This window comes from Pristis pectinata, chromosome 4 (assembly GCF_009764475.1).
Source record: "Pristis pectinata isolate sPriPec2 chromosome 4, sPriPec2.1.pri, whole genome shotgun sequence".
NCBI classification, from domain to species: domain Eukaryota; kingdom Metazoa; phylum Chordata; class Chondrichthyes; order Rhinopristiformes; family Pristidae; genus Pristis; species Pristis pectinata.
The window spans coordinates 71534106-71556386 of NC_067408.1; the positions used below are offsets into that span (position 1 = coordinate 71534106).

General features: G+C 39.5%; 1 protein-coding gene across 1 annotated transcript in view; it reads left to right on the forward strand.

Moving 5' to 3' along the window:
- Window positions 1-12837, forward strand: part of fancb (FA complementation group B) — a 45055-nt gene extending 32218 nt beyond the window's left edge. The window contains exon 9 of the mRNA XM_052013955.1: window positions 12808-12837. Within this exon, the coding sequence (XP_051869915.1) occupies window positions 12808-12823 (16 nt within the window). The 3' untranslated portion in view covers window positions 12824-12837. The remainder of the gene's footprint in view (window positions 1-12807) is intronic.
- Window positions 12838-22281: the final 9444 nt, after the last annotated feature.

Sequence of the window (22281 nt, forward strand, 5' to 3'; positions counted from 1 at the left end):
AACTGAGGAGACCAGTTTCTGTGTACTGCTGCAGCTACAGGAGTACTCAAACAATTAAAGGTGAAAATAAATTGACACAGTATTATGCTGGGTGGACAGCCGATGAACAAGTGCCACCAGAGGTGGATATTGCAAACAGAATGAATTGTGAAAGCAGCCAAATGGTCTGTAAATGGATAGTACAAATGTCACCTGGTCAGTTTGCCACATGTTTATTAATTGGCCCATGCAAAATCCTAAGTATCCTTTGTAGTTCTTATTTACAGTACATTATCAATGCTCAAAAAGTCTATACATTAAACCAACAATTCACAACTCAAAATTTTACCATGCTGTACCTTCAAAGAAATTTTCATTATAAATTAATATGACACAACCCAGAGGCAATATTCATTGACTCAAGATGCAGTCATTTACAAGATGGAAACTAGGTAACATGAGTATGATCTTGAACTTTCAATGCTTCAATATTATTTCTTTACACCCAGGTCAATTTGTTTCCTAACAGAATAGGGACAATTGTAGGCTACATTTTAACATATGCTCATTTGTTTTTGAGGATCTGGAAAAAATGCCCCAGCATCAATGCCGGTGAAATAAAATAAGCAATGGCAATAGTATCATGGACCCTTGACTTCCTGACCAAACAACTATTTCAGCAGTAATAGCATTTTGGTCAAGGCTTTACTCAGAGTTTGAATGCTCTTCTTTCTCCTCTTCCTTTATTAAGTCTCTTTGTACACAAAAACATGCAGTAGGTCTTGAGAGATAGGTATCTGAAGCAATGTTTCACATATTTGTTAAATGCTAAGAGACTGAGTAGTGTTGATGTCCAAAGGGATCTAGGTGTGCTTGTACACAAGTCTCTAAAGGCCAACATGCAGATTCAGTGATTAAGAGGGTAAATGGTACGCTAGCTTTATTGTGGAAGGATTTGAATGCAGGGATAAGGAAGTGTTATTGCATTTCCATCCTTCCTCTTTGGCAGTCCCTCGGGATCAAGGATGACTTACAGTACTTCTACTTTGTTTTTGTGGGTTCTGAGGAGCTGATAAAGTCAATATGGAAACTAGGTCTTCCACACATGGAGCAGGAGGTGGTTGAAGAGATGGGCAAGAGATTGTGATGTAGTAAGCCTCTTCTGCTGCTTACACAGGGCTTCGGTATTTCAGCCTTGAGCTGAACAGAATGCTAAGGTTGCATAGCAACCTCATTAACATGGGATCAAGCAGTCTTTCCTAATATCTAACAGCAGAGATCACTGACCACATATTCATGATTTTGATGGTCCAGAAGTTTATTGGCATGGCGAAAGCATTTGAAATAGCTCTATATGGTGAACTAACTATTAACTTGGTCATGGGTCTGCCATAGCAAATTTCAGTAGTGCCCAATGTCCAAGGTGATAGTCCAAGGTGACTGGGTAACCCTTGCACATATCCCATTGCATGTAGCGACATTATGAAATGCACAAACTATCAGGTATATTGGAGGTCAGAGCAATTATCTACATCAACATTGCTGAGGTCGAGACGGTTGAGAGCTTCAAGTTCCTAGGAGTGAACATCGCCAATAGCCTGTTCTGGTCTAACCACATAGACACGATGGCCAAGAAAGCTCACCAGCGCCTCTGCTTCCTCAGGAGACTAAAGAAATTTGGCATGTTCCCCTTGACACACCAACTTTTATTGATGCACCATAGAAAGCATCCCATCTGGATGCATCACGGCTTGGTATGGCAACGGCTCTGCCTGGGACTGCAAGAAACTGCAGAGAGTTATAGACACAGCTCTGCACATCACGGAAACCAGCCTCCCCTCTATGGACTCTGTCTATACTTCTCGCTGCCTTGGTAATCAAAGACCCCACCCACCCAGGACATTCTCTCTTCTTCCCTCTCCCATCGGGCAGAAGATTAAAAATCCTGAAAGCATGTACCAGCAGGCTCAAGGATAGCTTCTATACTGCTGTTATAAGACTATTGAATGGTTCTCTAGTACAATAAGATGAACTCTTGACCTCACAATCTACCTCGTTATGACCTTGCACCTTATGCCTACCTGCACTGCACTTTCTCTGTAGCTGTGACACTCTATTCTGCATTGTTTTACCTTGTACTACCTCGATTCACTGTGTAATGAATTGATCTGTATGAACGGTATGCAAGACAAGTTTTTCACTGTACCTCGGTACAAGTGACATTGTGAGGCAATCAGAAAATCTAGGGGAAATTGGGAAGGCATGCAGATTGAGATCAGTAGGTGCACAGGTTGGTTGTCGCAGTCAACATTGGGTAGAGCGCCAGGGATATCAGGCTTGGAACTTTAGCAAAAATGTAGCAAAGCTGAATCACATTGGAATGAAAGGAAATGGGGAATAGAACAGGAGGGACCCTAAGAGAGGTTGAAAAAATAAGTGATGTATTACAGAGTCGAGCAGAAGCCAAATATGAATAAACCAGATTTCAGGTTGTGCTGTACTGACAGCGATTAATAGAGATTTTTATTACAATTAATTTTATGTAGTATTTAACCATATTAAATGACACCGGACAAGAGGTCAAATGCAGAGGAAGTGATTAGAAAAATTCCTTACACCCTGATTTGTATAGGATATTGAAAATATGCAACTGACGTTCAGAGAAATTAATTAATTTAGGGTCAAAGCCTGCTGGAAAAGATTATAGATTACATTCTTAACACTACTTGGTTTTTCTCTTTGTCAAACAGTTAGTGATCTTTCTATTTTGGATCAAATGATAGCAGGATCAATAGGGAAAGCAGAGATCCATGTACAAATAATTATACATAGACTCTAGACAGAATGGGCTAGGAGAGACAAAAAACCTTTACTGTTGCAGCTTGTACATGTCCTTGTATTACACACTGGGAATTTTTTTTTGTCAATAAGCCATTGAGGAGTCTCAGTGTTGTTTTAATTCATGTGTAGAATCAGTTACAGGATTGGATTACTGGTTACCTAATTCAAGGTACAACTTTATACTTTGCTACTATTTGTTGCCAAGCACATTCGCAACTAGCACTCTATTGTACATTTGAACAAGTATAATTATAGCTTTAACAACTGGCAATAATGAAAATATATTTTGACTTCACTTGGATTTAGTTTACAGCTAAAATTAGAACTAAATTGTTTCTCATTTATATGAAAGATAAATTTTCTCAACCAAAGTGAAGTTCAAATAAAGGACATTATCTTCTTGCCTTGACAGTGAAAAACTGTAATATTGTGGCAATTAATTAAATAGATTTACATCACAATGATTCATTAACAATACATTCAGGAGTCCTAGTAAGCTGCTGACGTAATTTTTTTTCTGCCATTGTCTTTTCTTTGCAATACAGTAAGATTAGTATCAGTCTATAATTATAATTGGATGTGACAATACAATAAAAGGCAGCAAGAAAACGTATTTATTTTGTTCAATTTAATTCAGTCAAGCTTAAAGAAAAAAAATGAGTAGTTAGTTGTATCATACTGCATGGTATGTTTTTAATCAGTGATTTTTTTTTGCCTTACAATACGCCTCCGTATCCAAAAGACAAAACAAAATGTGTTAATGTAAAATTTTCCCTCCGTTTATAGTTATAGAGCATGGCGACTGCTTTTGTATGAAGCCAGATTTCTTTTCATTGTATGTTGTATGGGCATAGAAGAGAACAGAGGATTGGCAATATCACAGTGGTCAAGGTATATGCCTTTGGTAGTTGCCCAACTGGTGGCATTCTCTTGAATGATGTAGCAACACATTTAAAATTTGTTCAAAACTGGTCCTGTTTTGACAATCACAAATAATGTGGCCAAGCCTCTTATTTTCATATGAAATGTACTTCTATTAGGGAACTTGCAACAATTCTCTTAACTAGTAAAAAAAAGACAAGAGGGTAAAACATAAGAAGCCCCTGGTTTCTGCAGAATGTGCACAATTTAACTTACACAGAATTTGCTATAGTCCCTCTGGAAGACATGTTTTGCACGTAAGAACACCTTTCCATCCCAATCCCACCCTGACCCCAAACCTGCAACCGCATCCTCCCCAAAATGGCACCCACACACCCCTGCCCATCCTAACTATAAACTCTGCAACATCCAGTTCTAAAATAGGGTCTAGACTGGAAAAAAATCCGATTCTGAGAAGCTGATCAAAATAAGAATGTTACAATGATGGTGCAAACAGCATTATAGAACAATTAGAGGAAACAATTAAGACAGTGTTTGACTCATTGCAACAAAACACAGGAAAAAGTTAAATAATAGTGAATGAATGAAAACATTTGTGGAAAAAATGAAAATACAGAAAAAGGTATATATTAAGTGCATGGCCATCAAGGGAGTGTGTATCAAGGGAGAATTTAAAAAAGATTAGGAGAAGTCAAAGAAGCAATTTAGAAATTAAATTATTAAATAACATAAAATTAAATAATAAAAATTCTACAGTTGCATAATTCTTTAAGAAAAAGAAATTGGACTGGGAATAGAGTCAGTGGGAGATAGGGTAAGATAAAATTATAATCAGCAATAGTGAAATTGCAGAAATATTAAATAATTACTTTAGTATTTACCAAGAAGACAGACCAGATGGGCATACATTGGAAGATATACTAAACTGTATAACTGCTTTTAAAATGAAAAAAAGTAATACTATATAAACAACCTGCAAAAGATTAAAATCTCTGGTCTGAATAGATTGTATTTGTGTATTTTAAAAGATTCTAGACAAGTAAAAGCAGAGGTAGTTTTAAGATTAAGATTAGGATTAAGATTAAGATTTCTTTATTAGCCACATGTACATCGAAACACACAGTGAAATGCATCTTTTGCGTAGAGTGTTCTGAGGGCAGCCCGCAAGTGTCGCCACTCTTCTGGCGCCAACATAGCATGCCCACAACTTCCTAAACCGTCCGTCTTTGGAATGTGAATGTGTTTACTAATTTGAAGAAATATAACGGTGGAAATCTTCTGCCGAGATCTACAATAGTTCTGTTGGTGGATTTGGGCTATTTCTGAGAGAAGTTATAGTGCAGATTTCCCTCAGCAAGTGTCAGCTGTAGTGCACTGTTGGAGTCCAACAGGGCTGGATGAATTTTGGCAGATTTCCTAGTTCTTAGGAAATCTGCCAGTGTGTCCATTCCAATGAATGGGAGAAAGCAGCTGCTCAGAAAAAAGACTTGTAAGAGTTTCTCATTATGTTTAATTTTATTTAAGTGTTTATAAGAGTGTGTGTGTGTGTGTGTGTGTGTAAGAGAGAGGATGTGTGGGAGAGCATGTGAGCTTGTGAGTGTAAGAGAGAGAGTACATATGAACTTCTGTGTCAAAGATAGAGAAGGAGTGTGTGTGTATGAGAGAAAGAGTCCATGTGAAATTGTGTGTATGTGTGAGCAAGGGAAAGAGTGTGTGTGAGACAGAGAGAGAGAGAGAGAGAGAGAGAGAGAAAGAATATGTGTGTGTGAGAGAAAGAGGAGGGAAAGTATGTATGTGTATGTGAGGGGGAATGTGTGTGCAAGAGAGAGAGAATGTTTGTGTGTATGTGTGTGTGAGAGAGCAAGAGAGTGTGCATGTGAACTTGTGTGTGTTTGTGTGAGAAAGAGAGTGTGTACATGTACGTTTTGTCCTTTAAGTTTTAATTTTTTTTAATATTTCTATAATTCTGCCTGGACAGCAGAAAGTTATTGAGGCCTAGCAACTCCACACTGACCATCAAGCACCCAGTTACACTAATCCCATTTTATCCTTCCCATATTATATGACTCACCTATGCACAGGGGTAATTTACGGTGGTCAATGAATTTACCAACCTACAGGAAAGCAGATCAGCCAAGGAAATCTCACAGGGTCACAGGGAGAATGTCCAAATTCCACACAGACAGCACCGGAGGTCAGGATTGAATCCAGGTCATTGGAGCTTTGAGACAACAGGTCTACCAGCTGCACCTCTGTGCCGTCCCACAGTGCCTGAGCAGTACTGAATAACTAACATAATGCCAATTATTAAAAAGGAACAAATGGAAGAAAAATAAATGAATCGCTACAAAGCATAAAATTAAAAAAACATCTAAAATCCAAAGACGTAATAATGAGCAGTGTTCATAGACTTCAAAAGGTGAAGTTTTATATAACCAAACTCATTAAATTCTTTGAAGAGGCGACAGAGAGGTTGTGTAGTGTAATGCAGTTGATTAAACTTATCCGGATTTCCAAGAGGCCTTTGATGAGGTGCTACTTAATAGATTAAGGAATAAGATCAGAGAATAAGATCTGGACAAGTGGATATCTGGATTTCTAACTAGCTTCAAAAAAGAAGAGTAGAGAATCAGGATAAAGGCTAGCTTTTCACTCTGGCAGATGATGGAAAGTGAGATTCCACAAGTATTAGTGAAGGGACCACTGTCATACACAATTTATACTCCCAATTTAAACTTTAGAATCAAAAAGACAAGTTATAAATCAGTGGATGACACCAAATTAAGAGGAAGAATGCAACAAATTGCAAGACCACATTAATAAACTTGCAAAATTGGCATCTAATATTTGGCAAATGAATTTGCACAGAAATGGGTGTGAGATATTACATTTTTGTGAGAAAAATGAAGGAAGTCCATATTACTTGGAAAACATAAGTTCATAGAGGCAAGTGGAACAAAGGATCTGAGAGTAAAAAAAATATACACAAATTAATAAAAGCAGCTTAATAAGGCCAGAGGAAAGCAAACCTCAGACTTGGGTTTATTTCTAGAGGGAGAGAACTGAAATGCAGCCAGCCTGTACTAAACCTATATTGAACCTTGTTTAGATCACACTTAAGATACTGCTTAAGGTTCTACTTGACACATTATGCAAAAGGAGGCCCTGATGAAGGAACAAGGTCAGGATTTATTCAGAAATGTGAGATTATACCTATCAGGAAAGGGTTAACAGGCTTGGTCTTATTCCTCTTGGAAATGGAAGGATGACATTATGGAAGTTTTTAAAATTATGAAAGGTTCTAATCGAATAGACAGGAATCAAATATCTTCATTTGCTGCAGACGGCTGCAGGACATGATTGCAGGAGCTCCTCAGAAAAAGTGTGATGAAATACTCTCCACTTCCCTGGGCTCCTTGACACCACACTCAGTCAAGTGTGGCCTTGAGGTGGTAGAAGCAGATACAAAAGCAATGGTTAAGAGGCATTTAGACAGACACTTGAACAGGCAGGAAATAAAAGCATACAGACCATGTGCAGCAGATCTGATTAGTTCTATGGCACTATGGTCGGCACAGATATGATGGGCTGAAGGGCCTGTTCCTGTGCTGCACTGTTCTATGTTCTAAATATCAAGGGAAATCACTCTCACATTTCCTCTGGAATTTAGTGCTTTGGTCCATGTTTGGCTTGTGGCTTCAAACAGCCACAATCAATATCACCTTCCATTTTACATGGTGTGACTTCCAAGGTTGAGAGTCTTTCCCTTTGATGTTTTCCTTTGTGACGTTCTCTAGAGGTTAGACACATAACTTTACACTAAGTGATTACCCATTTAGGAAGGAGACAAGAACGAATTTCTCTCAGAGGGTAGAAAATCTTTGTAATTCTCTGTAGATGTTAAGTTGTTCAATATATTCAAGACTGAGATAGATTGGACTGCAAGATAATGGGGATTGGTCTGGAAAGTGGAGTTGAATCCAGGAGGAAAAGTTGGTTGTTCAGCCATGTTATAGGAATGAGGGCAACTGAGTAAAAGATGCATTGCATGGACTAAATGAGGTCAGGGAGATCTTCCATGGTTTTTACAGATGGCTTTAAAAATAATTTTGGTCTATACTTGATCATTTCATTTTAGAACACGAACAGAAATGCTAGGAACACACAGCAGGTCAGGCAGCATCTGTGGAATGAGAAACAGTTGATGTTTCAGATTCAGGACCCTTCATCAGAATGGATTTTGACAAAGAGTTCCAGACCTAAAACGTCAAGTGTTTCTCATTCCACACATACTGCCTGACCTGCTGAGTGTTTCCAGCATTTTTAGATAAGATTAGATTAGGTTAGATTAGATTAGTTCATTGTCATATACACCAGGGTGCAATGAAATTCCTTGTTCACATGAAACTCACAGAGTAAACAGTATACATGGTAATAATAAATACAACAGTAAATACAGCGGCGAGCACAAAACAGCAAAATGGTGCAAAGATTGTTGCACAAATCTGAAATAGTGCAAAAAAAATACATTTCTGCTTTTATTTCAGATTTCCAGCATCTGCAATTTTTTTGATTTTCATTTCATTTTGGAGACTGATGATGGCTGTGATGTGTTCTGGAGCCAAGTGAAATCCAAATTGGGCAATGATGAGCATGCTATTGAGAGTTAGTGGCATATGATAGCATTGGCGATGATACCTGCCATTATTTTGCTGATGAATGAACACAGTAATTGTGTGCTAATTAGCTGGATGGGATTTGTTTCCACTTTTGGTGGACAATTTTCTGCATAATTGGGTTGATGTCAGCTTTGAAGTATAGGAACAGCTTGGGTAGCGGCTCAGAGTTTTAGAGCACATCTCAGGACGAAAGCCTAGCTTGGGGCCTGTAATCTCTGTAGCACCTGGTGCTCCTTGATATACCATGGAGTAAATGAAATTGACTGAACACTGGCTCCTGTGAAGGAGGAAGCTGAGGAGGAGGTACCTGAGGCAGACTAGAACATAGAACATAGAACAGTACAGCACAGGAATAGGCCCTTCAGCCCACAATATCTACGCAGAACATGATGCCAAATTAAACTAATTCTCTTCTGCCTGTACATGATCCCTATCCCTCCATCCCTGCATATTCATGTGTCTATCTAACACCCTCTTAAATGCCACTATCATATCTGCTTCCACCACTCCCCTTGGCAGCCTGTTCCAGGCACCTACCACTCTCTCTGCAAAAAATCTTGCCCTGCACATCTCCTTTAAACTTTCCCCTCACACCTTAAATGCATGTCTTCTTAGCGGGCGAAGTTTGCAGTCGTTTAAGTTTTGATTTTTTTTTCACTCGTGTGTTAAGCTCTTCCATCAAGGACGATAACATTTATGTAACCCTCTCCTCCCAGTTGTTGCTTAGTTCTGTTTTATTGATTGTAGGATTGCTTAGCTCCATTTATTTCCTGCTGCTTCCACCATAGCTATATGGATTTACCAGGTCGGCACCTCATCTCTCGGTTTGCCTGTTGCTACTCCTGCATACATTTCACATCAATTAATGTTGGCCGATAGCTAGGGGTATCCATCAGAATAAGGGGCATGCAGGTCTGTGAGGTTACAGATTGTGGTACAATACACTTCTGCCCACAATATCTCCTGGAGGCCCAGTTTTGTTTTGCCAGGTTTGTTTTGAGTGTATGCATTTAAGCACAGAATAATACTACATAAAAGACAGTGGGCACCTTCAGTGCGAAAGTGGGACTGCAATGAGGCTTGTGCAGTGGTTATTTCTACCTATAATATTGGGGAAAGATATATCTGCTGCAGCTAGGTTGGCTAGGACAAGGTTAAATAAGTTTCTCTCTTGTCTTAGTTTTCTCACCATCTGCTGAAGACCCTTGACATCCATTTCCTTCAGGATTTGGCCTGATCGCTCATGAGTATTGATGTGGAGGGACACTTGTGATGGGCATTGAAGTTCTCCGCCCAGAAATCATTCATTGTTCTTACCACACTTCTTCCAGTTGTAGTTCAATGTAGATGAAGACTACTACAGTGTCTGATTTCAGAAGTATGGGCTATAAAGTGTTTTGAAATGTTCTCAGATCATGAATAGCACTGTATAAATCCAAGCCTTTCCCTCCAGGGTTTATAACACCTGGGTTGGAAGCATTTCATGGTTTTGATTAGTGTTTATTACAGGCCATGTTTCTATCAATTGTTACAATGACTGATTTTGAACAATGTTTTAGCAATGCAATTATGACTTAGAGTTGAGTTTCTGGGTATGCACAGGTCAAGTATTGTCTGCGTATTGTGACATGATGATTGAAGCTGGGGTAATCTTGTTTTGGGATTGGAGGCAATGAACTATTTCACATCCATCCTGGATGATAGTTCTACTTCAACAGAGAGCCATTTGAAGGTGAGGTCCAGCATTGCACTGAGGAAGACTGTAATTAGAAGAATAGGCAAGGGTGAACCTAGGGATCTGGTGAGATTGAATTTTAAGATGGTCTTTAATAAGATGCCATGTAACAGACTATTAAACAAACTTAGAGCAACTGGTATTTGGAATAATATACTGGCATTGATTGAGGATTGATTAAAGGAGTGGAAATAGGGAATAGGAATAAACCAGCCATTTGCATGGGAAGGAATGTACATCAGATCCTTGCATGTTGGAAACTAGAGGATAAATCAGCACTGATGGTTGAGAGGGATGGATCAGAGCCAGCATTACGGAGGGGGATAGGGAGCCTGCCTTAAGGGAAGGAGTTCAGGGAGTTGCATTAGGGAGGAGAGTGAGAAACTGGCATTTTCAATGAGGTGGGGGAATTGTAGTTTTGGAAATGGCAGATCTGGAGTTGGGGGGGGGGGTCATTAAGAGACTGAGAAGGGTTGGGGACAATGGAGCAATCAGTGCAATGCAGATGAGGGGATGGTCAATGGAAGAGGGGTAGGTGTCCCACTCTGGCACTGAGAGAGCTCAGGAGTGCTCAGTCATTGTGGCTCCTGGGGCAACATATTCCAAGTTCTGCCAAATGCAGGAAAAGAATAAATGCACAAGACCAAGTGCCCCAGACATGGAAACCTCAGTGAGGACATGGACAAATGAACTTCCAGAGTGATCATTATCACATTTCATCAAGGGGCAAAAAAATCTCATTTTCAGTTGCAAAGCACTGCAAAAAAGTTAAGCAATTGAATGTTTAAACAATAATCCATTGCATTTTTAAACTTGTGTGAACTTTAAGTCATTGTTTTGTACATTGACTTAAAGTTCACACAAGTTTAAAAAAATTAAAAACTTTCTTCCTGAATATCATAAGTAAGAGTTTAATTCCAGAACAAAATTTATTGGATCAAACTTCCTAAAGCAGTTTATTTTTATTTATAGTTTGCACATTCAAAACAAAATATAAATAAAAATAAATAAATGTTTGTCTGAGAAATTAACCAAATGGGAATACTTCTCAGCATTACAAGATTAAAAAAAGTTTGATGGAAGATTAATTCAAGAAACATTTTAGCTGCTTTTCAATGCAGCGAAAACAGCCCTTCAATTTAGCACCTGATGTTCCACAACACAATGAACTATTTGCAGATAGCCTGAAGATCATTGCTAACGCAACAGAATCTTGTCCTGAAGGAACCATTAGCAATTCTAATCTATGAAAATTCATTTGGAACATATTTTAGCTAATTCTTGTGGTAGATTAAAAAAAAACAATGTTTTATTTTAATAAAGCTGGTATACAATATCAGTCATTATTTTCATTTAGGTTAAGTAATGTAATAAAATGGATTGCTAATTCACCTTACTGAGTTTACGACATAATCAATGCACATATTAGAGATGACCATATATTTGTGTCAAATAGGCAGGTCATTATTTCTTACTAAATGCTTGTTCATACTACATGGCCAGTGCTGCTGCTCTTCCTTCATAAGCGATGTGTACAAAGTGGACATGCATACTAGTAACCTGGTTCGAGATAGGGAATTCACCATCTGTGAAAGTGTTGGAATGAGGCACTGCATTCTGTCACTTCATGCTGAGGTAAGTGAAGTACAGGAGCTGAAGGAGGTGTTGTGGGAAGGCTTGACAATATTACAAAAGGCAATCTTCTGCCAGTCAATGGTCAAGAAAACTACAGACGAGAATTATTGACAATAAGGAATTTCTTGTGTGTAGAGGAGTCATGCCATAAGACATATAGTAAAGCTGGGATTCACCTTTATTCCAACTCAAATCTGGGTTGAATCCTGACACACCATAGAATGTGCCATTAGGTGAACAACTCTTTTTCTATAACTCAGACTGAATCAAAATAAAAGATTCAGCTATCTTTATGCATAGCTCAAAGCATATAATACAACGAGAAAGGCTAAGAATTCCCTTGACAACTTGACGAGACTAAGCAATCATGTAATTGCATTGAAAGTATAGGTGGTTGTGTCTCCCAGGACCTGAAGCCTAATTGTAATGTCCATCTTCACATCTTAGGATATCCACTAGGCATCCAAACTGGAATTATCTGTATTATTCACCTTCTTAAGCAATCTTCACATTAAGGTTGACTTATTTCAATGTGTTCTGAGGAGTGGAAGATGCCTGTGTGTTAATTCTTTTAATGTGAAATGGCTGTTGCACACCAGGTTGACGGTGTGTGGATATGATACATTGTAATGGGGCAGTATCACTCTATGGCTGCTGCCTCTGTAAATATTGCACCATGTATTACTGTCTGAACCATCACCTTCTTTATAGGGATCTGACATGCTGGGTCTTTACAGTATTATCTTTTATTTCAGATTTCCAGCATCTGCAATATTTTATACATCATTGAACTGGCACTGTTTTATTTCTTTCTCTCCATCTTCATTTAGCTCCTTCTATTGACACCACCTCCTGATGGATCATTTGTAGTTCACAAGCTTCCACCAGCCTCTCTCAGCCTGCACCACCGCCATGTCCATTCTCTTGGTCTCCAACCCCCGCCCCCCCACACCTCTCTGCAACTTAAAGCATGTCATTTTCTAACTTTTCCCAGTTCTGATCAAAGTTCATCAACCAGAAACCTTAACTTTTTTTTAATGTCTTCTCTCTCCATAGATGCTGCTTAGATTGAAAGAAGATGGAAACAGATCCTTCAGCCCCCAGAGTCCGCACCGACCATCAAGTGCCCGTTTACACCAGTCCTGCACGGATCCCATTTTATTCCCCCCACATTCTCATGAACTCCCCCCAGATTCTACCACTCACGTTCACATTAGAGGTAATTCAATTAACCTGCCAACATATACATCTTTGGGATGTGAGAACCAAAGCACACAGGGGAAACCTATGTGGTCTCAGAGAGAACATGCAAACTCCAGACAGCCAGCACCAGAGGTCAGGATTGAACTCGCATCGCAGGAGCTATGAGGTAGCAGCTCTTCTAGCTGTGTCACTCTGCCACCCTTACTTGACTTGCTGATTAGTTCCAGCATTTTCTGTTTTCATAACTCCTGGAAGATCACCATCTTCATGAAAAACACGCTTCGGTCTGGCGGAGACCGACTGATCCTTCAGTGCAAGGAGCTATCCACAAATGAACATGCAGGCTGGCTCATTCCCAGGTGAAGGACCGCATGCTAAGGGAAACACTGAAGCATGGCACCACCACCATAGTGGCTCTTTGGAGAAAGCCCAGAAGTTATGGCCTACCCACCACTGCATCCTAAGGGGCTGCAACCAGTACAAAAACTTCTCAGATATATCACTTATGCAATGTACGTGAAAGGAAAATGATGTGTTGATTAATGTAATTCTTGTGAGCAAATGGAATCAAGTATCATAGAATCATACAGCACAGAAATGGGACCTTTCAGCCCACCTGTTATCAAACTTTTGAACAGACCTCTCATGCGCTAAAGCTAAACTTTTGATCTCTCAATCTACCTCATCTTGGCCCATACAGTTTATTTGTCTGCCTGCACTGCACTTTCTCTGTAACTGTAACACTATATTTTGCATTCTGTTTTTTTTCCCCCTTTTGTACTACCTCCATGTACTTGTGTATGGAATGATCTGTCTGGATGGCATGCAAACAAAAGCCTTTCACTGTATCTTGGTACATGTGACAATAATAATCCAAGTAGCAATTACCTCATTCATGCAGACCATAATGCCTATCTATGCTAATCCCATTTGCCTGCATTAGGCCCGTATCCCTCTACACCTTTCTTATGCAAGTACAGGTGACAGCCTTTTGGGTTATGGAAATTCACCCTTGCAGAATTCACAAATCACTTGCCAAAAGTTTGAGACATGGAATAAAATTTGCTCTCACGGAATCTGTGTGAAAAAGAAGTAAATAAATCAACACAAAATTAATATTTTTTCAACTCACATTTCTTGATGCAGACGCAAATGATGTGGCTTTGTGTTATGGGAAGTCATAATATGGACTGCTTTCCAGGAATGCAACACCCCCCCCCACCCCATAACGCAGGATTCACCTACACCTGTTCAAACACTTTCAATTGCATCTGCCTCCACCACCTCCTCTGGCTGCTTTTTCCAGGTATTCACCACCCTCAGTGTTTAAAACTTACCCCTCAGATCTCCATTAAATTTCTCCCCTCTCACCTTAAACCTGTGCCCTCTAGTTCTAGACTCCCCTGCCCTTGGAAAGATTCTGACTATTTATTCTCTCTTATGTCTCTCAAAATTTTATAAACCTCTACAAGGTCACCTCTCAGCCTCCTGCATTGAAGTGAGAATGAACCCAGCCTATCCAATCTCTCCTTATAACTACAGTCCTGCATTCCAGGCAACGTCCTGGTGAATCTCTTCTGCACTCTCTCTCTATTGCTTTAACATCCTTCTTGTAGTGTGGCAACCAGAACTGTACACAATACTCCAAGTGCAGCCCGACCAACGTTTTGTACAGCTGCTTTTGTACAGCGGAGGAAGTTGCCTTGCACTGTGTATGACGACATATGAATGTACAGTTGTTGGGGGGGGGGAGGTGTTCACGGGTGTTTTTTGGGGAGGGTTTAGTAGTATGTTAGGGGTTTGGGTACTTGAGCCAGGAGAGGGGAACATGGATAGAAGTAAAAGACAGAAAAGTAGAAAGCAAAAGAGGAAGTCAGGAGAACAAAGGGCAAGAAACAAACAGAGCCTCAACAGAGGCAACAGATGAGGTTAATAGAGTCAGAGAGTTCTGCGGCACAGAAACAGACCCTTCGGCCCATTGAGTCTGCGCCAACTATCAAGCACACACTTACACTAATCCTTTTTTTATTATTCTCCCCATATTTCCATCAACTCCCCTCCCAGATTCTATCATTCACCTATGTACCAGGAGATATTTACAGTGGCCAATTAACTGAATAACCCACACGTGTTTTGGACATGGGAGGAAATCAGAACACACGGTCACAGTGAGAACGTGCAAACTCCACCCAGACAGCACCCGAGGTCAGAATTGAACCTGAGTCGCTGGAGCTGTGAGGCAGCAGCTCTGCTAACAAAGGTGGTAACAAGACAAAACTAAGAGATCAATATCTAAATCCATGTTGTATCTGATACAAAATCAATAAGCAGTACAAATAGAGATAAACAGAACTGATAGCCATTACAGGGAAATGGTCTCAAGGAGACCAAAGCTAGGAACTTAATACCTAGCTATATTTGAATTTCAGGAAGGTCAGGTGGGAGTAAAAAGATGGTGTGGTATCCCTGGTGACTAGTGATGGAACAAGTGAGAGGTGATACAGGCTCAGAAGATGTCGTGTGCATTTGGGTGGAGGTAAAACGTAGCGAGGGAAAGAAACTGGAAAGGTCTGGTTTATAGTCCCCCAAACAGTTGCCACATTGTAGGAAAAAGTGTAAATCAAAAAATAATAGGGGCATATAAAAAGAGCGGTGCATTAATCATGTTGACTTTATTCTTCATGTCGATTGAGTTAATCAACTTGGAAATGGTAGCCACAAGAATGAATTCATACAGAACATTTGGCATAGTTTCCTAGAACCTGCAGCCAATCAGCCAACAGAATATTTTTAATGGGGCAGCGAGTAACAAGATAGGTTTAATAATTGGTTTCAGTGTTAAAGATCAAATAGTGATCACAACATGATAGAATTTAAATTCGGCTTGGGAGTGAAAAATTTGAGTCTGAAGCAATTGCGTTATATTCAAATAAGAAGAATTACAAAGGAATGAGGAAGAGTTGGCTAAAGTTGACTGGGAGAATAGATTAGAAAGTAAGGGCAATAGTAGCAGGCATTAAAGGAGAAAGTTCATGACTCCCTGCGAAATATACCTCAGAGAAGAGGCAAGATTCTAAGGTAGTAAGAGTGGGGGTAAATTAACTGGCTGACAAATGAAGTTAAGGAGAGTATTGAGTTGCAAGAGGAAACATGTAAGATGGCAAAAGTTGGTGGTAGGCCCAAGAAGAAGGGAAAAGTTTAGAATCTTGAAAAGAACAACTAAAGATGAATCAAGAAGAGTAAATGAAGGCAAAGTAATGAGAAATATAAAAAATAAGAATCCCTTAAAGTACATAAAAAGGAAGAGAAAGGTCAAAGTGAACATAAGCCCCATGGAGAATAAGGCTGGGGAAATAGTTGTGGGGAACTAGGAAATGCCAGAGGAATGAAACAGATATTTTGCATCAATCTTTATGTAGAAGATACCACAAGGGCTCCATTAATACTAAAAATAACAAGGGGAGGAATTAAATACCATCACTATCACTAAAGAATTAGTATTAGACAAATTAATGAGGCTAAAGGTTGATAAGGCCCCTGGGCTAATGGTTTGCATCTTAGGATCCTAAAAGAAGTGGCTGCAGAGATAATGGATATAGTGGTTGTACAATCTTCCAAAAAATCCTTGGAATCTACTGATGTACAAAAGGATTGGAAAACTGCTGATGAAACTGCTTACTCAAAAACGGTGGAAGACAAATAACAGGTTGGCCTAACATCTATTATAGGAAAAGTGTTAGAATCAATTATTAAGGAGTGATATTGTGATAATGATTACTAATCATTATCTAGTTGAACACGGCCTTCATGAAGGTGAAATCATGTCTGACAAATGTATTGAAGTTCTTGACAAATGGAGTGGATAAAAGGGGAACGAGTAGGTGTAATATATTTGGATTTTCAAATGATGCTTGAGAAGATGCCACAGAAAAGGTTACTCTGCAAGATAATAGCTGATGGTGTTGGAGGCAATATATATATTGTTATGGATTCAGGAGTTATGGAATTATCTGAATATACTAGACATTAATTCAAACAAGAACTAGTTTTCAGTTCTTAATGAAAATTGCAAGCAGTGATCAGTTTGAAATTAAAAGGGCAGCTTTGTAAAGAAAACAGCACTGTCTACAGAACACACCATTACTGGCCCACAGCAGGTGGCTGGCTGTGCAAGAGATATGGTTTACAAACTGACATAGCCATGGGACATTCTTACATGCATCAGCCAAACGTAAGACAATGGAATTATGTTAATTGGCCAACATCAAACCAGCCGCCACTGGCTCAGTTATTTTTCACCATTGCAGCTGAGATTAAGGAAGGTTCCAGACCAGATTGACTTTATCACTTGGCAGATCAAACATGGTCATGGGCGTATATCCTCTATTAATAATTGGGATATTTATGTCCTCAGAGAGTCAGCCCTCAGAACACTAATTTTTGGTGTCTGGGTTCTCTGTCATCAGAAGCTTTTAGACCATCTATGTGAATTACTTTGTCCCAGCAAATGTGTTTGAACATTCAGAGGTGTCTTGTCAGTTACCATGTGCCCACATTGTAAATATGTAACTCAATGGAACCATTTGTCAGATGCAAAATATTGAAGTAAGCATTGTCATTGGAGCCATTGAAATTGCATTGAATCATCTGCTGTTACCTTTGTTCTTAAGAGTATAAAAACTTGATGTACTTTGAGTTTGGGAGACTTTACTGATAGGGTCTCCAAGAGAAAATCTGCTTGTCATGATCAATACAAACCTTTTATATAAACCAGCTCCAGGGTCTGTCTAGTGACTCAGCTCATAGTCACAACATGGATAGAGGCCTAGCTAACTCGCAGGAATCAGCAACTAGAAGTAAGGTGGTGATTTTCAGGTTGACAACCACTGAGTCTGTGCCAACCATCAAGTGCCCATTTACACTAATCCCATTTTATTCTCTTCATATTCTGATCAACTCCTTTCGGGTTCTACCACTCACCTACACAGTAGGGGCAATATACAGTCACCAATTAACCTACCAAACTGCACATCTTCGGAACATTGGAGGAAACTGGAGTCAAGAGGTGTGAGGGAGAATGGGAAGGTGGTGCTGACACCAAGTTTGGATCAGCTGTGACCTTATTGATATCAGAGCAGACTCAAAGGGGCAAAGAGGCCTACTTTTGCTCCTGTTTTTTTAAAATATACTTTTAGTTATTTCAGAGAAGGAAAAAAATGTGTTTCTTTCCAAAGAAGAATTTAGTCTTGAGTTGTACAACTAACTTCTGAAATGGGATAATGTAACTGACTTCTCCACATCTCCAACTCCAATAACAACTCAAAATGTGTACTTAGAACTAGTCATTGCTTACAAGTGATATAGCTGTTGATGGCAACTTGAATTGCACATGGGATTTGACAATGAGGAGATCAATTAAATAAGTTTTCCTAGCTGCTTTGTACTTTCAATCACTGATACAACACTAGTGAATATTCATCCTTGCTATGAATGATCTTGTAATTTTCAATTTCCTCCAAAGACCACCTTAAATAAATTTGAGTGTCTGGTGCCCAAGTACCACAAACTTGTCAAGAAACACAGTCGTGTTCACAGAATCAAATCCATCAGCCAACGCAGCAACAGCATCTCCAGATATACCTTGTCCTGAAAGTAGGGGGAGGAGAGGGTATAGGTGGTATCTAATCAGGTAATAGGGACCAGCTGGTATCAAAAGATAGGAGAGATACAAGAATGGAAATACACATGCAACATTGATTCCCAGCTCCCTGTGTGTGGCTGAATTGGATAACTCTAGAAAACAGGTGGAGTGAATGTGTGAATGAACAGTTGCCATCCTGCCAGCCTGCATTGCAATCAGCAATGAAGGAGCAATGGTCAAATCTGAATAATTAATGGTGGTCAGGGAATGAACAAAATTGCTGGTTTTGCTGTCATTATTCCAACCTGTTTTGTGTCTCTGCCAATGATTGTTTGCTTGTTGGTTTTTATTAAACTGACCTCTTGCTTATGCAAACCACTGGAACAAGAACACTGCAGTTGTAATGAGGCTATAATATATTAATACATGAATGAGTTGGCTCTACTCTGGATTGGGGACAGAAGGCTGTCAGCTGGCCATTATGATTAGCTTGTTATAGCCTCTCTTACAGACCATAGAATACAATAACCACAAGCAGATGGGTAGGCCTAACCCTTTTGAACATTTGGCTTTTGTTTGTTTTGCATGTCTGTTTCCAAATGTTGAGCATTTCATTATTATTCCTACTTGTTTCTTGGGGTGAATTAGAAATTATTGGCCTATTACAATGCGATATGCCATTGAGCAATTATTAATCATGATAATCAATTATTTCCAGATATGTTAAAAATGTGATCTGCAATACTTTCCCAAAATTATTCCTGTCATAGTTATCTATTTATTAATAAAATGATTGTTCATACCAATCCAATCAGTATTGGATATTCAGTAGGACTTATTGAAATCCAAAGGAATTTCACACTAAATGGCAAACTATTTTAGTCAAAGTCAACACTGAGTTTATTGTCATATGCAGAAGTACATGTACATACAGGTGCAATGAAAAACTTGCAACTTGAAGCAGTATCACAGGGACATAGCATCATATAAGCAGCATTCAGAAGAAGAACATAAATTAAATGCAGATTATACATTGTCGTCATGTGGAGGTGCTTAAATAAAATTGATAACTATGTATTTGCTCTCCCAACAGGTAGCTTTAACAATCTTTAGAACATAGCAATTAGGAGCAGTAGAAGGCTGTGTGGCCGCCTCCGGGCCTGTTCTGTCATTCAATTTGATCATTGCCAATCTTGTCTTGGCTTCAGTTCTATTTTCTTGCTTGATTCCGATAAATTTTGATTCCACTATGTTCAAAAACCTATCTCAGCCTTGAATATGTTTAGTAACTTGTCTAGGGAAGAGAATAGAATTCATTATCACCTGAGATTGGCCACATTTTATTCTGAAATAATAGCACCCTGAGTCGAGAGTGAGGGGAAACACTCTCAGTGTCTACCCCCTCAGAACCTTGTACATCAATGGGATCATCAAGGTAAATTCATGAATTCCACCATGAGTTATTGAGGTGGGACTTCTTACAAATTGTTCAAGAAGTTGAAATAAAGTGGCTAACTGTAACCTGGACTGTGTTTCTCTCTTGTACAGGGAACATAATGTAAATATGTGGTCAAGGAAGGAGGAGAAAGAAAGAAGCAAAAAGTATTTTGATGGGAATATTGAAAATACATGTTGGTTTGTGAATTGCAATACTTTGAGTTCAGGAGCAATTTGTGAATGGTTCAAACAGCACAGTCACACGTACCTTTGAGCTTAATCAAGCTGTCAGAGACTATTAAACTCCAAAAGTTCTTGTGTGCAGCTTCAGCCAACATGCTAAAAACCTCATAGAGCACCTATCACTGCCGAATTGCTTCTGACAGCCTTCATTCATCAAATAAATAGGTTGTGAGGTATTTCATTACTAAATAATGCATCCTGTGACACAAGATAGTAGTTATGCATTGTTCAAAAATGGCCTGGGTTAACCCATTTAATGCTATAACTGGAGGTTGTGGATCATGAATCTCACAATATTAGATACTTAATCATTAAAACACATGTTCCGAACAATTTGGGTAATGTAATAACAGGATCTAATCCCTGATAGCTGATTACTATTTCTATTAATAGAATTACCTGGTATATATTTCATCATTCAAATGATGATGGGAATGGAAATTAAGGAAAATTTGGCAGGGATAAGAAGGGAAAAGAAACCAAATATTGCGAAAGCAATAGATCAGTGAACAGCTGTGAAAAAGAAGGCAAATTTTTGATGTGTGTTCTTTAGAACTGAAAATAAAAATGCAAAAGATATAGAGGTAGAAAAGGAAGGGCAGAGTGGCTACTTCAATCACTGAAAGGGAGTAAGGGAGTTAATGCATTCAATATTTATCAATTTATTCAATTGATAAATAAAGATTGCAGAGAAAACTTGCATATGTGCACATTCGGAGGCTGAGTCCTAACTCATTGTCAACTCAGTTAATAAAGCATATGAGAAAATGGGGTGTATGCTTAACTTCTGCAAAACAACTTGCCCCCACTGTACACCAGTACTCCTCAGCAATAAAGGTCCACAACAAGAGCCTGGAAAAACCTGGGTGTTGTGAGAAATCCACATGGTTTCACGTGACAGTAACGACAATGACCCCCGCTGACTGGAGGACAGCATTGCTTCTCTGATCAGAAGTGATACTACTGTCAATCAAGGTGCGGCTCCACACACCCCTCAGGTGTGAGAGTACCTTTTGCCTCTGAACTTGCCTGAGCACTCTGAACTTGTCTGACCATTGGCTGTGGCAGGAACATTTGTCTTTGACTCCCACACCATTGGCTCATTTAAATCACAGCAGTGAGGCTCCACCCAGCCTCCTAGCACCATAAAAAGGGCTGCATCTCCTTGCCCTTCCTCTTTTGATGACCCCAGGAGTAGTGAGACAACGCTGCAGAGATCCTTGGTATGACTGCATCACCACATGGTCAGGGAGCGTTTCACTCAGACTCGGGGAGCATTAAGGGCCAATGCTATTGTGGACCAGGCATTGAAGTGTTATATCCTGAAGTTGTACATTGTTATTTTGTGCTTGTTTGTATATGTGTGTGTGTGTGTGTGTGTGTGTGTGTGTGTATTTTACCCCAGTTGCGCTTCCCCTCTCTTGTTCATGGTATCCTGTGCATGAGTGAGCATGTGTCTGTTCCCATTCATTCTGTCCCGCGTTTGCCTTTGTGATTAAACTAGTTTTGGTCTATAAAGCTCATGTCCAGAGTCCTTGATCCTTAAGATAGAAAGAATGATTTCACACAACAATGGGCCACTTCCAAATTTCCAGAGGCTCCTCTCAATGAGTGCTTGAAGATGAAATTCACCATTATCTTCAATATACCAGCACGGCCTTTGGGCATCTGAGGAAGAGAGTGTTTGAAGATCACCTCATACCAGATAGGAAGCTCATGGTCTACTGGGCAGCAGTCATCATTCCCCATTGTACACCTTGGAGTCATGGACTACCTGCAGCGGGCACCTCAAGGCACAGGAGAGATACCAACACTCTTCCACAAAATCCACAGGCAGGATAACCAAATCAATGTCATTGTCCTCTGCCAGGCTACTGGGAACCAAATTACATTCAGTTGATGGGCAGGCTGTATTGTTTGCACATCCAGCACCAGACTTGAAACAGACATTTTATGCCCATATCTGTCAAGGCAAGAGCTTACCAAGTGGAGAGAGGAAACAACAG